Source organism: Peromyscus eremicus, chromosome 7 (genome assembly GCF_949786415.1).
Source record: "Peromyscus eremicus chromosome 7, PerEre_H2_v1, whole genome shotgun sequence".
NCBI classification, from domain to species: Eukaryota; Metazoa; Chordata; class Mammalia; order Rodentia; family Cricetidae; genus Peromyscus; species Peromyscus eremicus.
The window spans coordinates 115,840,739-115,854,837 of record NC_081422.1 but is presented as its reverse complement, the minus strand read 5'-3'; the positions used below and the strand labels follow the sequence as shown (position 1 = coordinate 115,854,837).

The following is a 14,099-nucleotide window of genomic DNA, read 5'->3' as shown; positions in this document are numbered from 1 at the left end:
GAACTCATGGAGATTATGATGTGTTTCAGGAATGGACTGGCTCTGAATGGAGATTTAACTGTTTGGGACTGGCCAACTCATCTGCAAAGGAGACGTGAATGAGACCAGATGTGTGTGGTAACCCCTGGGCACCAAGGCAAAATCACTGACGGAAAATAAAAATGTTTTGAGCTACACATTCATTCAAAACAAAAGCTGCTATGTTTCTTGTCTGTGTTGTTCCTTAATTTCTATAAGACTAACAATATCAAATTAGAAATGCCAGGATCTGACTCCTTCCTTTCTGGGCATATTTGAGAAGCAACTTCAGAAGCGGTTTCTAATTATCTATAGTATTCAAAACAAACAAAGACAGAAGAACCAGGCAGGTTCTACACTTCCTGATTGTTCCAGAACCAGATCAGCATTCAAGACTGGAGCCCAGAAAGTTAAAAACATCTGGCCAAGGTGGTGAGATGCCTATGCCTGATAACAGCCTCTGACTGCCCACATGTCCTGCACCAGGCTCTCTCTACACCCTACCATGCATACACTGGTTACCAGAAACACCCAGACCACAGGATCAAAGAACTGTATTCAAAATCAGCTGACTAGTATGTGGCTGGCAGGATTTAATTGTTTCCCAAGATAATACACTTCTCCCCCACCACAGAATGGTGGGAAGACTTCAGGTCCTGAAAAGCAGGGGTGAGTTTATAGAGGGCCAGACATGGGAAAGCCACCACTGTGGGATCTTCAAACAGCTGCCCTGTCCCTTCACACAGCCCCTTCCCTAGGCATCCCCAGGCTTCACATGGACACATCGGAGATTTCACACAGCCCTACCCCAGGCCTCATGAAGTCCCAACTTCACACAGCCCCTTCCCTAACCGTCATGCAACCCTGTAACTTCACACACTTCCTGCTGCTCCACAGCCCCTTCTCCAAGCTTCACACAGACACTTCCTGTGACTTCTTCACACAGCCCTCCTCCCTAGCCTTCACAGAACTGAATCAGCTACAGTGCACTGGAGAGAGCTGACAGCACCATGGAACCAAGAGGCTCCTGGGTGAATCTGAAGGAACACCAACCCTGACTTCAGCAGCCAAGAGAGTCACCTCAGAAATCAACGAATGCACCCATGGCCATATCGCCCTGAATGTTCCCAATTGCCCAATCTGGTCTGATCTTGTAGGGGTTGGGCCTGGTTACTGTGTGGATGGAAGACCTAAGTCACCCAGACAGAGTCCAGGGGCATTTGAATAAGCCAATCACAGTCCAGTGAACTTTCATCCTCAAGCACTCAGAAATGAAAACCAGAGGAAATGGCCAGGAAACAAGGAGTGTGGGGGTGCTGGGCATTGCTCTCAAGAGCAAGAGGGCTGGGGACCGCTTCTGTTGTGACCCACTGTCCCTCTAACCCAGAGCCATCCAACCAGAACTGAAGCAAATCACTCCTGAAATTTAAAGTGTTCTCATAACTGGGTGTGGTGGCTTACAGCTATAACCCCAGCACTGAGAGGCTGAGACAGAAGGATTGCTGTGTATTTGAGGCCAGCCTGGGCTACAGAATGAGATGGTCTCAAAAGTAACAAGCCCAGTAGCTTCTACCCAAGACAGAAGCAATATGTGTCTTTTTCAAAAGCCCTGGGGAAGTATGGCTCCCTGCTACCAGTGGTCTCCCAGAAGTCCCCATTACAACAATGTTGTGTGCAGCATGAACTAACTCATGCATGCACTCTGCCTTGGATCAGCTAAGAACTAAGCTTCCGTGGCCACTGGGCCAGTGAGCAACTCTGTGGGTAAAGGCACCTGCCACCAAGCCTGAGGACCTGAGTTCAATTCTCAGGACCCACATGGTGGAAGAAGAGAATCAACTCTCACAACTTGTTTTCTGACCTACACACACACACAGTCACCCACAAAATAAATAAATGTACATTTTTATTATTTATTTTATGTGCATGAATGTTTTGTCCATATCATGTATGTATGTGTACCGTGTGCATACCTGGTGCCTATGGAGGCCAGAAGAGGGCGTTGGACCTCCTGGGACTGGAGTTACAGATGGTTGTGAACTGCCAAGTGACTACTGAAAATTAAACCCAGGTCCTCTGAGGAGCGGCCAGCACTATTTATTTATTTATTTATTTATTTATTTATTTATTTATTTATTTGGTTTTTCGAGACAGGGTTTCTCTGTGTAGTTTTGGAGCCTGTCCTGGATCTCACTCTGTAGACCAGGCTGGCCTCGAACTCACAGAGATCCGCCTGGCTCTGCCTCCCGAGTGCTGGGATTAAAGGCCTGCGCCACCACCATCCATCCAGTGAGTCAGCACTCTTAACTACCGAGACATCTCTCTAGCACCTAACATTTCTTTTTTTGAAAGAACTGAACTTCCTGGGACCAAATGATTCTAGGGAATCTTGATCCCAGAACCATGCTCCAAGACAAACCTGACCACTGAAATCTTTCTCTAATCTCCATGCTGTTTGACAAGTTCCCTCTCTGGGCTGGGCCACCTGCCTCACCTAGCACACAGGCTCAAAGCCAGCTGCCAAATCCCAACTCTACCATGTCCTTGCTGTGTGACCTTGGGCCTCAAAAGTCTTCATCCATCCAATGGGATTATGGCAGTATGTTGTGGAATATTATTTTAACTAAGCAAAGATGTGTTACATTTGTTTATGCTGCATTTGTTTAATGATATGAGGATGTGTGTTTAATTATGTAAAGATGGTTGCATCTGTTTCACCTTGCCTGCCTAAGGCACCTGATTGGTTTTAAAGCTGAACGGCCAATAGTTAGGCAGGAGAAGGATAGGCAGGGCTGCAGGGCAGAGAGTAAACAGGAAGAGAGAAGGAGGAGGAGGAGAGAATGAGGGACACTCCCGGGGCAGAAGCTTCTCTGTGTCTGACTGGCTGGGGTTGCCTGGCTTCTTGTCCCCAGCATGTCCCTCCTTCTCTCCTCCGTCTCTCATTCTCCCTCTTCTTCCTTGAGCCTAGATTTCTCCTATTTATCTCTCTGCCTGCCAGCCCTGCCTGTCCTTTCTCTGCCTAGCTACTGGCTGTTCAGCTCTTTATTAGACCAATCAGGTACCTTAGACAGGCCGGTGAAACAGATGTGACACATCTGTTCATAATTAATGAACAAATGCAGCAGAAATAAAAGTAACACATCTTTACACAGTTAAAGTAATATTCTGCAGCATAAACAAATGTAACACATCTTTGCCTAGTTAAATATTCCACAACAGCAGTATGTCCCTGGTAGTGTGGCCCATTGTTGAATACACTAAACAGGCCTTTCTTAAGACAAGCACTGTCCCCAGGGAAAAGAGCCATCAAAAATAAGAAAAATAAAAGGAAGCCAGGGGGATGGCTCAGTTGGTAAACTGCTTGCTTTGGAAGTATGAGGGACTGCAATGGTGCCGAATGTAATGAGGCAGAGACAGGGGAGTCATTGGAGCATCCTGGCCAGCTGGTCTAGCTGAACCAGTGAGCTCCAGGTTCACTGAGAAATCCCTTTCTCAAAACGTAAGACAGTGATTGAAGGAGACAGGTGGTATCCACCTCTGGTCTCCAACACACACACCCATGCACACATACACACACAGTTGCAGGGTAGTGATATATGAATGTGATCTGTCATTCATAAGGCTCAGATCACTTGACTCAGTACAAGGCATTCAAAGCCAAGTGTGACCCACGGTCAGTTCGATGGGTCCCAGCTGTTGGTGCCGCGGTCACTCTGACCACGACCGTGACTTGGCAGCAATGCTTCTAGGAACAGCTCCACGGCAGCAGCCCTGGGACCTTCACTGATAGAGTGTGAGCCCTCTGCCTGCTCATGAGAGCAGGGTGTCTGCTGGATGCCAGGCTCCAGTCTTAGCCTGGTTGTACAGGGGGGTTGGGGACCCACTGGCCCTGGGAGCCCCCTCCTCACAGACTCAGCTGCAGCATCATTTGATCCGAGCTCACATGAGTACCACTGTGGTGACACCACAGGCTAGTTGGAATGTTGGAGAACCATCATTTGTTAGAAATTTCCTGTCTGCCACACTTTTTGCTCTCAAATGCCAGGAATTGGGGCCGGGGTGGAGCAGAATGAAAATTGTGACTGAAAAAGTAATGGCATGTTACTCTCTGGCTGCTGCTTCCAAATATTTCTACTTTCTGGCTGCTCAGAGGCCCAGACACAGAGACAAAGGGGGCCAGACTGTCTTCCAGTCACACATCTCCCCTCTTCTGAAGACACTCATGATAAGAGGAGATAACCCGACTCCCTGGCTCTAAGGTCTACCCCAGCCTCCAGCAGGTCAAGGACTTCTACAGGACTGGACAAAGAAAAAGTTTGTGAACCAGACCTGTGGGTCCGTTCTGGCCTGCAGATGTGTTTTGTTTGGCCTGAAGTGTTTAAAATAAATCTGGGCTGATGCTGAAAATCCCATAAAAACATTCATATTTGCAGCTTCCCTGGGCAAGGCATGGGGTGGAGGTGGGATAGAGATAGATACACCAGAGCCTACATCCTCACAGCTAGAGTGAAACATGTCTCCCCCTGACCATGACAAGGTGGCTAGCCCCAGTACTCATAACACACACACACACACACACACACACACACACACACACACACACACACAGAACCATTATCTCCCAACACTAACTTGTCTTGGACATCTCTCTTTTTCTGGGCCCACTCCCTTTCTGATGCCAGCAGCCTGGTCCACCAGCCACACAGTGCACAGTTATCGGTGCAAGGCTGCCCTGTCCAGTACAAGAACCACTGGCCTGAACCCCACATCTGAGTTCAGTAACACCAGAATTTTGTTCCTGGGAACACTGGCCACATTCGAAGAGCTCATTTGCCACTTGTGAGCAGCAGCTACTGTGTTAGACCCACAAAAGCAAGGATTGTCATAATCTCAGAGAGTCCTGCCAGGCACCTCTGGGGGACTGGAATATAAGATGTGAGAGTATTTAACAGTCAGACAAAGCCCTGGCTCTCCCAGAACTCAGGAGACTGAGGTCAGAGAGAGAGTCCAGGCCAGCCTGGGTCTCAAAAGGAAAAACAAGAGAGACAGAGGTTGAGAGGAGAGAAGAGGGGAGGGGAGGGGAGGGGAGGGGAGGGGAGGGGAGGGGAGGGGAGGGGAGGAGGAGAGAGGGGAGAATTTTTGCACAAGCCCTCTGCCCTTGCCCCACACTGTTCTGGGCACTGTGGGAGGAATCATACACATTAGGCTGCTGCCTTCCAGAAATTCACCATCTAACTAGGAAGAAAGCCACAGTTAAGAGGGCACAGGGAGCCTCAAGGCAGCCATTTGCTTCTTATTCAAGGCTGGGTCGGTGGCCATGGTCTCTACCTGCACCTGCCGGTACCCGAGACCAAAGGAGGCACGGACACCAGACATCATGGCCTGACGCCACAGTGCCACCAAAGAGTTAGGAAAACTAACACAGCTGCAAACAGTTGTTTACTTGGTTGATCCTGGAGTTGAGCAAGAAGCTGGGCCAGGATAAAGGACGGCACCTCAAAACACACCTCTGGGGGATGTGAAGAACCCGGATGAGCCCAGTCAGAACAATCAAAAGCAACATTTGCACAATCTGGTAATCATCACCGGCAGAAAACCAAGGAGAGGATTAAATTAGAGGAATGTATCATTCAAGCTCATGGTTTATGTCTGACTATAAAGAATGGAAATGCTTCTGGAACAAGGTCTGAGGTGTTGACACAGGAAAAGGTGTATCTAATGGTGGGAAGAGTTGGCACTGGTGCCTGGGAACTCACCTTGGATCCCTGTAACTTGGCTGATACTCAGACTTGGTGAGCCTCTATCTATTGATCTCTAAAATGGGCCCAATGATCATAGCCTATGCATCCAAAGGATTAAGAACTCAATAAGATAATGAATAAGAAATCTTGAAATCTCAGCATTTTAGCAGAATTATAACATTACTCTGTAGTGATGTAATACAATAAAGTCCTGCATGTCTGTCCTGCCATGACCAATGTGGTGCCCAGTGCCCAGGAGAAGCTTGTTGAAGACACTTTTGCTGTTTGGGTTTCTCCTTCTTCTTCTTCTTCTTCTTCTTCTTCTTCTTCTTCTTCTTCTTCTTCTTCTTCTTCTTCTTCTTCTTCTTCGAGACAGGGTTTCTCTCTGTGTAGCTTTGGAACCTGTCCTGGATCTCGCTGTGTAGCCCAGGCTGGCCTCAAACCCAGAGATCGGCCTGGCTCTGCCTCCCAAGTGCTGGGATTAAAGACGTGTGCCACCACTGCCCGGCTGTTTTGGTTTTTAGATGTGTTTGTGGTGTTTGTTTCTTTGTTTCACTGTTTGTTTGAGACAGGGTCTCACTATGTAACCCAGGCTGGCCTTGAACTTAGAACAATAATTCTGCCTTAACCTCTATGCTAATATTATGTCAACTTTACACAAGCTTAAGTCATTTGGGAAGAGGGAACCTCAGTCAAGAAAATGCCCCCTGTGGTGGTTTGAATAAGAATGATTCCCATAGGCTCATAGATTTGAATGCTCACTAAGGAGTAGAACTATTTGACAGGGTGGGCCCAGTCTCTGTCTCTCTGCCTGAGGATCAGGATGTAGAACTCTCGGCTACTTCTCCAGCACCTGCTGATGCCACGCTCCCCACCATAATGTCAATGGACTCACCTCTGAAACTGTAAGCAAGCCCCCAATTAAATGCTTTATTTTATAAGAGTTGCTGTGATCGACCAGGCGGTGGTGGTGGCGGTAGCGGTAGCGGCAGCGCCGCACGCCTTTAATCCCAGCACTCAGGAGGCAGAGGCAGGTGGATCTCTGTGAGTTCAAGGCCAGCTGTAGCTAGAGTTTTCCTGCCTGGCCCACAGTCAGGACAAATCTCTCTCACCTGCCAGTCCCACAGCCGCTCAGACCCAACCAAGTAAACACAGAGACTTATTTTGGTTACAAACTGTATGGCCGTGGCAGGCTTGTTCCTAGTGAAATCTAAGCTTGCTTTACCCAGCAGAGCTGAATTAGAGGATTGCTTGACCACATGCATGGTTATCAGGTGTTTGGAAGGGTCTGCACTTGGATGTGCAGTGTGCTTTGGTCTAGCAAGGGGAGATCTTTTGCTACATCCCATGGTATTCCTTTAAAAAGTCCTTTAGAAGAGACAGAAGGGGCCAGTGGATAAGGATCCAGGCCCTCCTGAGCTATCCTATGTTTCTATCTGTTTCTCTCCCCTCTATCCTTTTACCTAAATATTTCTCACCTCTCCCTCCTCAAGAGTACCCTGGGGTAAAGGTGGGAGCGGGTCTCCCACACATATGTAACATAGAAACAGCCTCTAAAGCTTCCTAATGCCAGAGATTATTTGGTCTATCTCATAAAGCCATGGATGGGGACTTTTTAAACAGAGAAATTAAAGATGCAGGGTTACAAAGGTAATTGCTGACAATCAAATGGGCTGATTAAAATGTGCTGATAAAAATAAACTTGTGTCCATATTTCCCTATGAACCCACTAAGCACATCAAGCCAGTGGGCTTTCAAAGTTTGTAATGAGCAGACAGTACTTCACAGTATGTTCCCACTCTCCTGATATCAGCAGACAGTACTTCACAGTATGTTCCCACTCTCCTGATATCAGCAGACAGTACTTCACAGTATGTTCCCACTCTCCTGATATCAGCAGACAGTACTTCACAGTATGTTCCCACTCTCCTGATATCAGCAGACAGTACTTCACAATGTTCCCACTCTCCTGATATCAGCAGACAGTACTTCACAGTATGTTCCCACCCTCCTGATATCAGCAGACAGTACTTCACAGTATGTTCCCACTCTCCTGATATCAGCAGACAGTACTTCACAGTATGTTCCCACTCTCCTGATATCAGCAGACAGTACTTCACAATGTTTCCACTCTCCTGATATGAGCAGACAGTACTTCACAGTATGTTCCCACTCTCCTGATATGAGCAGACAGTACTTCACAGTGTTCCCACTCTCCTGATATCAGCAGACAGTACTTCACAGTATGTTCCCACTCTCCTGATATCAGCAGACAGTACTTCACAGTATGTTCCCACTCTCCTGATATCAGCAGACAGTACTTCACAATGTTTCCACTCTCCTGATATGAGCAGACAGTACTTCACAGTATGTTCCCACTCTCCTGATATCAGCAGACAGTACTTCACAATGTTTCCACTCTCCTGATATGAGCAGACAGTACTTCACAGTATGTTCCCACTCTCCTGATATGAGCAGACAGTACTTCACAGTGTTCCCACTCTCCTGATATCAGCAGACAGTACTTCACAGTATGTTCCCACTCTCCTGATATCAGCAGACAGTACTTCACAGTATGTTCCCACTCTCCTGATATCAGCAGACAGTACTTCACAATGTTTCCACTCTCCTGATATGAGCAGACAGTACTTCACAGTATGTCCCCACTCTCCTGATAGAAAATGTTAGTGATTTCTCTTAGTGATCAAGCCATAGGTGGCCACATTCATTATCAAAGAAATGCTAGATTTAGCTAGAGGTCTGTAAAATCAAAGTGGTTAACAGGTTTCAACTAAGCTTAGGACTCCTTGAATTCTATGCCTGGGCCCCAGGTCAAGAATCCTTGAACTAAGTTGTGGTGGTATTGTGTCCCCCAATATATTGTGCACCCTAATAAACTTATCTGGGGTCAGAGAACAGAACAGCCACTAGACAGACATAGAGGCCAGAAAATGGTGGCACTCACACCTTTAATCCTAGCATTCTGGAGGCAGAGATCCATCCGGATCTCTGTGAGTTCAAAGCCACACTGGAAACAGCCAGGCATGGTGACTCATGCCTTTAATCCCAGGGAGTGATGGCAGGAAGCAGAAAGGTATATAAGGTGTGAGGACCAGGAACTAGAGTCTGTTAAGCTTTTAAGCTTTCGAGCAGCAGTTCAGCTGAGATCCATTCGGATGAGGACTCAGAGACTTCCAGATTGAGGAAACGAGATCAGCTGAGGAATTGACAAGGCGAGGTTAGCTGTGACTGGTTCTGTTTCTCTGATCTTTCAGTGTTCACCCCAGTACCTGGATCTGGGTTTGTTTTTATTAGTAAGACTTTTAAGGTTCCTGCTACACTAAGTGCCTCCTCTGTTGCTTTGAGTTCATCTTCTCTAGTTTACCATTATGGGGAACGACTACAGGACTGGTATCAAAGCAGTTGTCTCAACTCTGATCCCCTCCTTCCTGGGATCATAAATCGTAGGATTCCCAGTGCTTACTCGGCTTGGTGCCCTGAAAGACCCGTGACAAGGCAGTCTCAGAGGCCAAACCCAGGCCTCCTTTGCTGTCTTCAATACAACAACTTCTCTGCCCCCATTGACTGGGTGTGGCTGTGTGGTTACACACATGCAGAGGAGATTCCCCTCTCCTTACAGCACAGTGTACACAACCCTACCTGCAGGCACTGTGATCTGCAGGGAAACTGAGGCTAGAGGTTACATGTTCACAGACTGACACCAGGTGCTGGCAGAGTTGAATCCAGAACTCACCTTCTGAGCCCTTCATGCTTTAAAACCAAGGAAGGTATCGTGAAAGTCTAAACCCGTCACCCTGGACCACAGCCACAAAGGACATGCATATGATGGAGGAGCTCCTAGGCAGGGCGTCACTGCACTTAGCCAGTCATACCTGCTCCTGGGGAGAGGAATAATTTTAACTGGCATTTCTGAAAGAAGGGACACAATAGCATCTTTGTAGCTGCAGTAGGATCTGGGGAGAAATCGGGGTGGCTGACCAGTGGGGCCAATTGAACCAATGCCTGCAGGAAGTCTGCTGTGCAGAGGCCAAAGGACGCTCCTGTAGTATCCATGAAGAAGCCCTGTGGTGGCCAGTGCCTGAGCAAGGTCCAGGTCCCCAAGAAGCACACACTGAACCTTTGTGTGGGGAACAGAGCTATTCTGTCCTGGAAGAAGAGTGTGTCCCACCTCCCCTCCCCCAGCATAGGCTGGGTACCCACATGGCCCCTGCACAGCATCCCAGCCTCTGACTCTCAGACTCCGCTCCCACTAGTTCCAGAATTCAAGAAGACCCATCCACAGCCTCACACAGCTTCAGCCCACTCCAGCCTTTGCAGCCCATCTTATACCTCTGCTTCAGAACAGCCTGCTGTGAGGCAGGCAGCCCGCCCCTCTGCCTCTACTCTCCAGGGAATTGCTGCCCAGAGACTCCAAAGAGACACAAAAACAGGTGAGATTCCACACAAGGAGGAATTGCTTATCATTAAAGAAGAGAAAGATGATTAAAAACAGAGAGAGAGATTTTCAAAGCACAGCTGAACCCCATGAAGCTTCACCTTTATTATCAAGTTGACTGGATTTGGAATCCCCAAGAGACACATCTCTGGGGTGTCTGTGAGAGATTTTTCAGAAAGGTTTAACGGAGGTGAGAAGACCCACCTGAATGTGGGGAGCACCATCCCTGGGGCTCAGGACTGACTACAGAGAAGAAAGCAAGCTGGGCACCCGTTCATCTCTGCTTCCTGACTGTGGATGCCATGTGATGTGACCAGCTGCCGCCATTCCTGCCCTGCCCAGATGGACTGCACCTTCAAACTGTGGCCAAAGTAGATCCTCCTTCCTCAACTTGCTTTTTAGGTATGTCCTGTCCCAGCGGCGCAAAGAACTGCAGCAGGTCTCCAAAGGGAAATGTTTGATAATCAAGTCAGGAGGAGAAACAGCAACAAGCTTTAAAAGAACTCTGTCAGAACTGTGCCTCAACTCTACATAAAAAAAAATTAAAATCAACTGCACTTTGCATCCTACAAGGAGAGCCCAGACAGACAGACAGAAGGAGAAATCCAGAAACTGTACAGACCAGGAGACAGCAGGCCTGAGGCCATACCCTGCTCCATACAGACCATCACAGACACAGCCTCCTTCCTGATAAGGCCTGCCACAGAGCACACCTCTTATGAGCGTCTTAGAAACCCTGCCCCTTGCTCTTGACCACACACACACACACACACACACACACACACACACACACACACCAAGCCTCCACAGCCCTCTCCTCTCCTTCTGACTGCGAAAAGTTTTCCTATAAGCCCCAGGCTGGAGTCCTTCATTTCCTTGGAGAAAGGATGAAGGGAGCTGTGGGTTCCGTATGTTTTAAATTCTCACCCTCTGATATTGCCGAACTCACCTCACAGAGGCTTCCTGAGCTACTTCAAATGTGCCACCAAGCATCTTTAAGTACCAAGTCAACTTTTTATTCCTTGATGGAAACTTGTGTCTCCTTCAGCCTAGAGCGTGAGAATTCACCTTACAGCGTGGTGGGACAGAGCCTAGGCTGGAGCTGGATGGAGTCGGGCTTCTCTTGTTGGCATTGCCTCCTTAGCCTGAGCACAAAGTTCAACCTCTACCTGGATGAACACGTGAACATGACCACCAGCCTTCAACTGTCCTGCCAGTGGGAAGCAACACTGTCTTACCAAGGGGCCGCACCTCGGAGGAAAGCCAACTCAGAGCAGCGTGTACCGAAGCCCAGAACCTCCGCCTCATGGCACACCCTCAGGCTTCCAGGGACATTGCCTGCTCCCAGGCCATCTCACAGGGAAAGGGCTACCCACAGAGCTAGCCTGAGGCATGCCCCTGCTCCCTCTCTCCATTACAATCCACAGACTCATCTCTTTTTCCTCCTCCTCCCAGACCTTCCACAGTTGTTAGCCAGTTCTTGGCTGATGGCATTTCTGGAAAAACCACTACCCATCTTGGCTCCCAAGCACAAAGCCACAAACCTGCTGCCCCAGCCAAGATGGGGGATTTGACTTCTCTGGATGGTACTGGAAGAGGATGTTAGCCCATTGCAAGCAAACACCTTCCAAAGCCAAACAAAAACTGCCCACAAGTCAACAGCATGTGACATAGCCCTCCCAGCAGCCACTTAGGAGAAACCCAAGTCCATGGCCAGCAGCAGGGAGGTGGGCTGAATTCTGCAGCAGCTGCAGGTGGGGCTCACCCAGCCTCCAGCAGGGGTGGCTAGCTGGCTGGGCCTGCCTGGAAGCCAGGAGGTAGGCAGCCAGGTGACTGCACTGGCATCAGAACCCACAGGCAAGGCAGCACCAGGGACATGAATACTCAATTATTACTGGAATTGCTTCCATTCTGCTTTGTAAAAGACTAGTTCAGAAGACTAACGGAGAAATATCATTTAGCCTTGTTCTGAAGGATAATGTATTTTACAGAACTTTGGCCATTGTGATGGCTGGGGGCGGGGGGGGGGGGTGGTGGTGGTGGTGGTAAAGACACCACCATGCTGAGTTCAATCCCCAGAACCCACACAATGGAAGGAGGAACAGACTCCTAAAAGTGGTCCATGACCAGAGATCACTAACACCCCTCAGAGTACATGGCTGTGGCTCATACTTTTTGGATGTCAGGCTTGCTCCTAAACCAGGAATGCAGTAAAATCTGAGTTCATACCCCACACCTCCAGCCACGCCTCTTTTCAGACTTAGAGTTCATGCTCATAAGGCCTGGAGAGAGGCCAAATACAGGCCTTGGCATCTCATGAGCCCCCAGCCCCCACTGCTCAGGCCTCCGTGTCCGGCCCTCACATCTGCTCCCACACTGACCTACAAAGGACTCTCCTGAATTCCTGGCCCCGTGGGTCAGCTTCCCATAAAGCATCTCTGGGGATCTCCCATCTGCCCCCCAAAACCTGGAGAGAAAGGGATCCCTCAGGAGTTCACAAAGCCGACAGGGACACTCCCCCCACTCACTGCCCTCCCTGGGCTGCAGGTTTTCTGTCCGAAGCAAAGCTCACCAGCCTGCCTGAGGGTTTACATCAGTACCTCAGCTAAAGCCACGTGGGCAGGCTTTCAAATTCTTGTTTTCCTCTCTTGATGTCTGTGAGGTTGGAGAAGAATCCAGCCCACAGGACTGTATCAATGACTCCTCAGACCTGCCAGCACCCCACGACTGCTCTACAGTCCCCTATCCAGCAGGTAGGGAGGTGAGGCCATTGAATCTCTGCAGTGAGACTAACTCACTGGTGATGCAAGGCATTTTTAAAAACATTAATACACCACTAAGCCACAGAACACTGTGGAATTCAAGAAGGAAGCCAAAGGCTCTCCCCTATCAGGTCTGCCTTGGGTGCCCAATGGAATCTTCTCTCCCACCCTAAGGGCTGGTCAGCAAGCGTTTTGCTTAGATGGCTATTCAGCTACGATGTGAGGGTCGGTCCTTCACGAATCCTTTATCACCACCCTCTTCCAAGGGCACCCCCAGTTCCGGGCAGAAATAAAAGTCAAGCGGCCCCATAAGAAAGCTTGAGGGATAACTGTGGCCTGGGATACCGCGTGTGCAGGCCGTGCACGCCTTCGAGGCCGCCTGCCTCAGTGCCCACCGCCCCATCCCAGGACTCCTACCATGTCCCCGCGGTCCTCCAGCAGGTTCCCCAGCTCAGCCTACTGGCAGTCCCATCCCTGGAGCTCAGACTTGCCAGGCTGCGCTGGGCTCGGGTCCGCACCTTTCCCGCCGCCACATCGCGGCGGGGAGCGGGGGAGGACACACAGTAGGCTGCTCCGCGCGTGGGTCTGCGGGGTCCTGCTGCCGCGAGGCGCCTCCAACCGCTGGGGACCTTTTCAGAGTTTGCAAAGCCTAAGGCACGGCCAGCCTCCCCAGTCCCCAGAAAGCGCGGGAGGGGGAGGCCCCTTTCACAATAAAAGCCCTGCCCACGTCTGGCCAGCCGCAGCCGCCTGGGGCGAGGGCCCGGTGCTGGGAAGGAAAGGGTCCCCTACCCGCCCCGTGCCGGGTTCAGCGCCAGGGCTGGACATAGAGGAGCCCAATCGCGCCTCTAAGGTGTGCGGATGCAACCCACCGGGCGGGGCCGGCCGAGGATTGCCCACATTGCCTCTCTCTGTGAAAACTCAGGATCACAGGTCAGTTATTGGACCTCTCCAGTTGCTTTGGGCACAGTGCCCAAGGGAGGCTTGGATGGCAAATCCTTTAACCACTGAAGGTCATTAACAAGGAGCAGACCCTCATTCAAGGGACCAGAGTAAAGAATCAATACTGGATACTGACCTGGCCGCTGATAGTTCGTTCCTCTGTGTCCCCGGGGCCGGCTGCAG

General features: G+C 49.7%; 1 protein-coding gene across 1 annotated transcript in view; it reads right to left on the bottom strand.

Annotated features, from left to right (window-relative positions):
* Positions 1 to 13,602, bottom strand: part of Gask1a (golgi associated kinase 1A) — a 33,646-nt gene extending 20,044 nt beyond the window's left edge. Inside the window, exon 1 of the mRNA XM_059268952.1 lies at positions 13,395 to 13,602. Within this exon, the coding sequence (XP_059124935.1) occupies positions 13,395 to 13,397 (3 nt within the window). The 5' untranslated portion in view covers positions 13,398 to 13,602. The remainder of the gene's footprint in view (positions 1 to 13,394) is intronic.
* Positions 13,603 to 14,099: the final 497 nt, after the last annotated feature.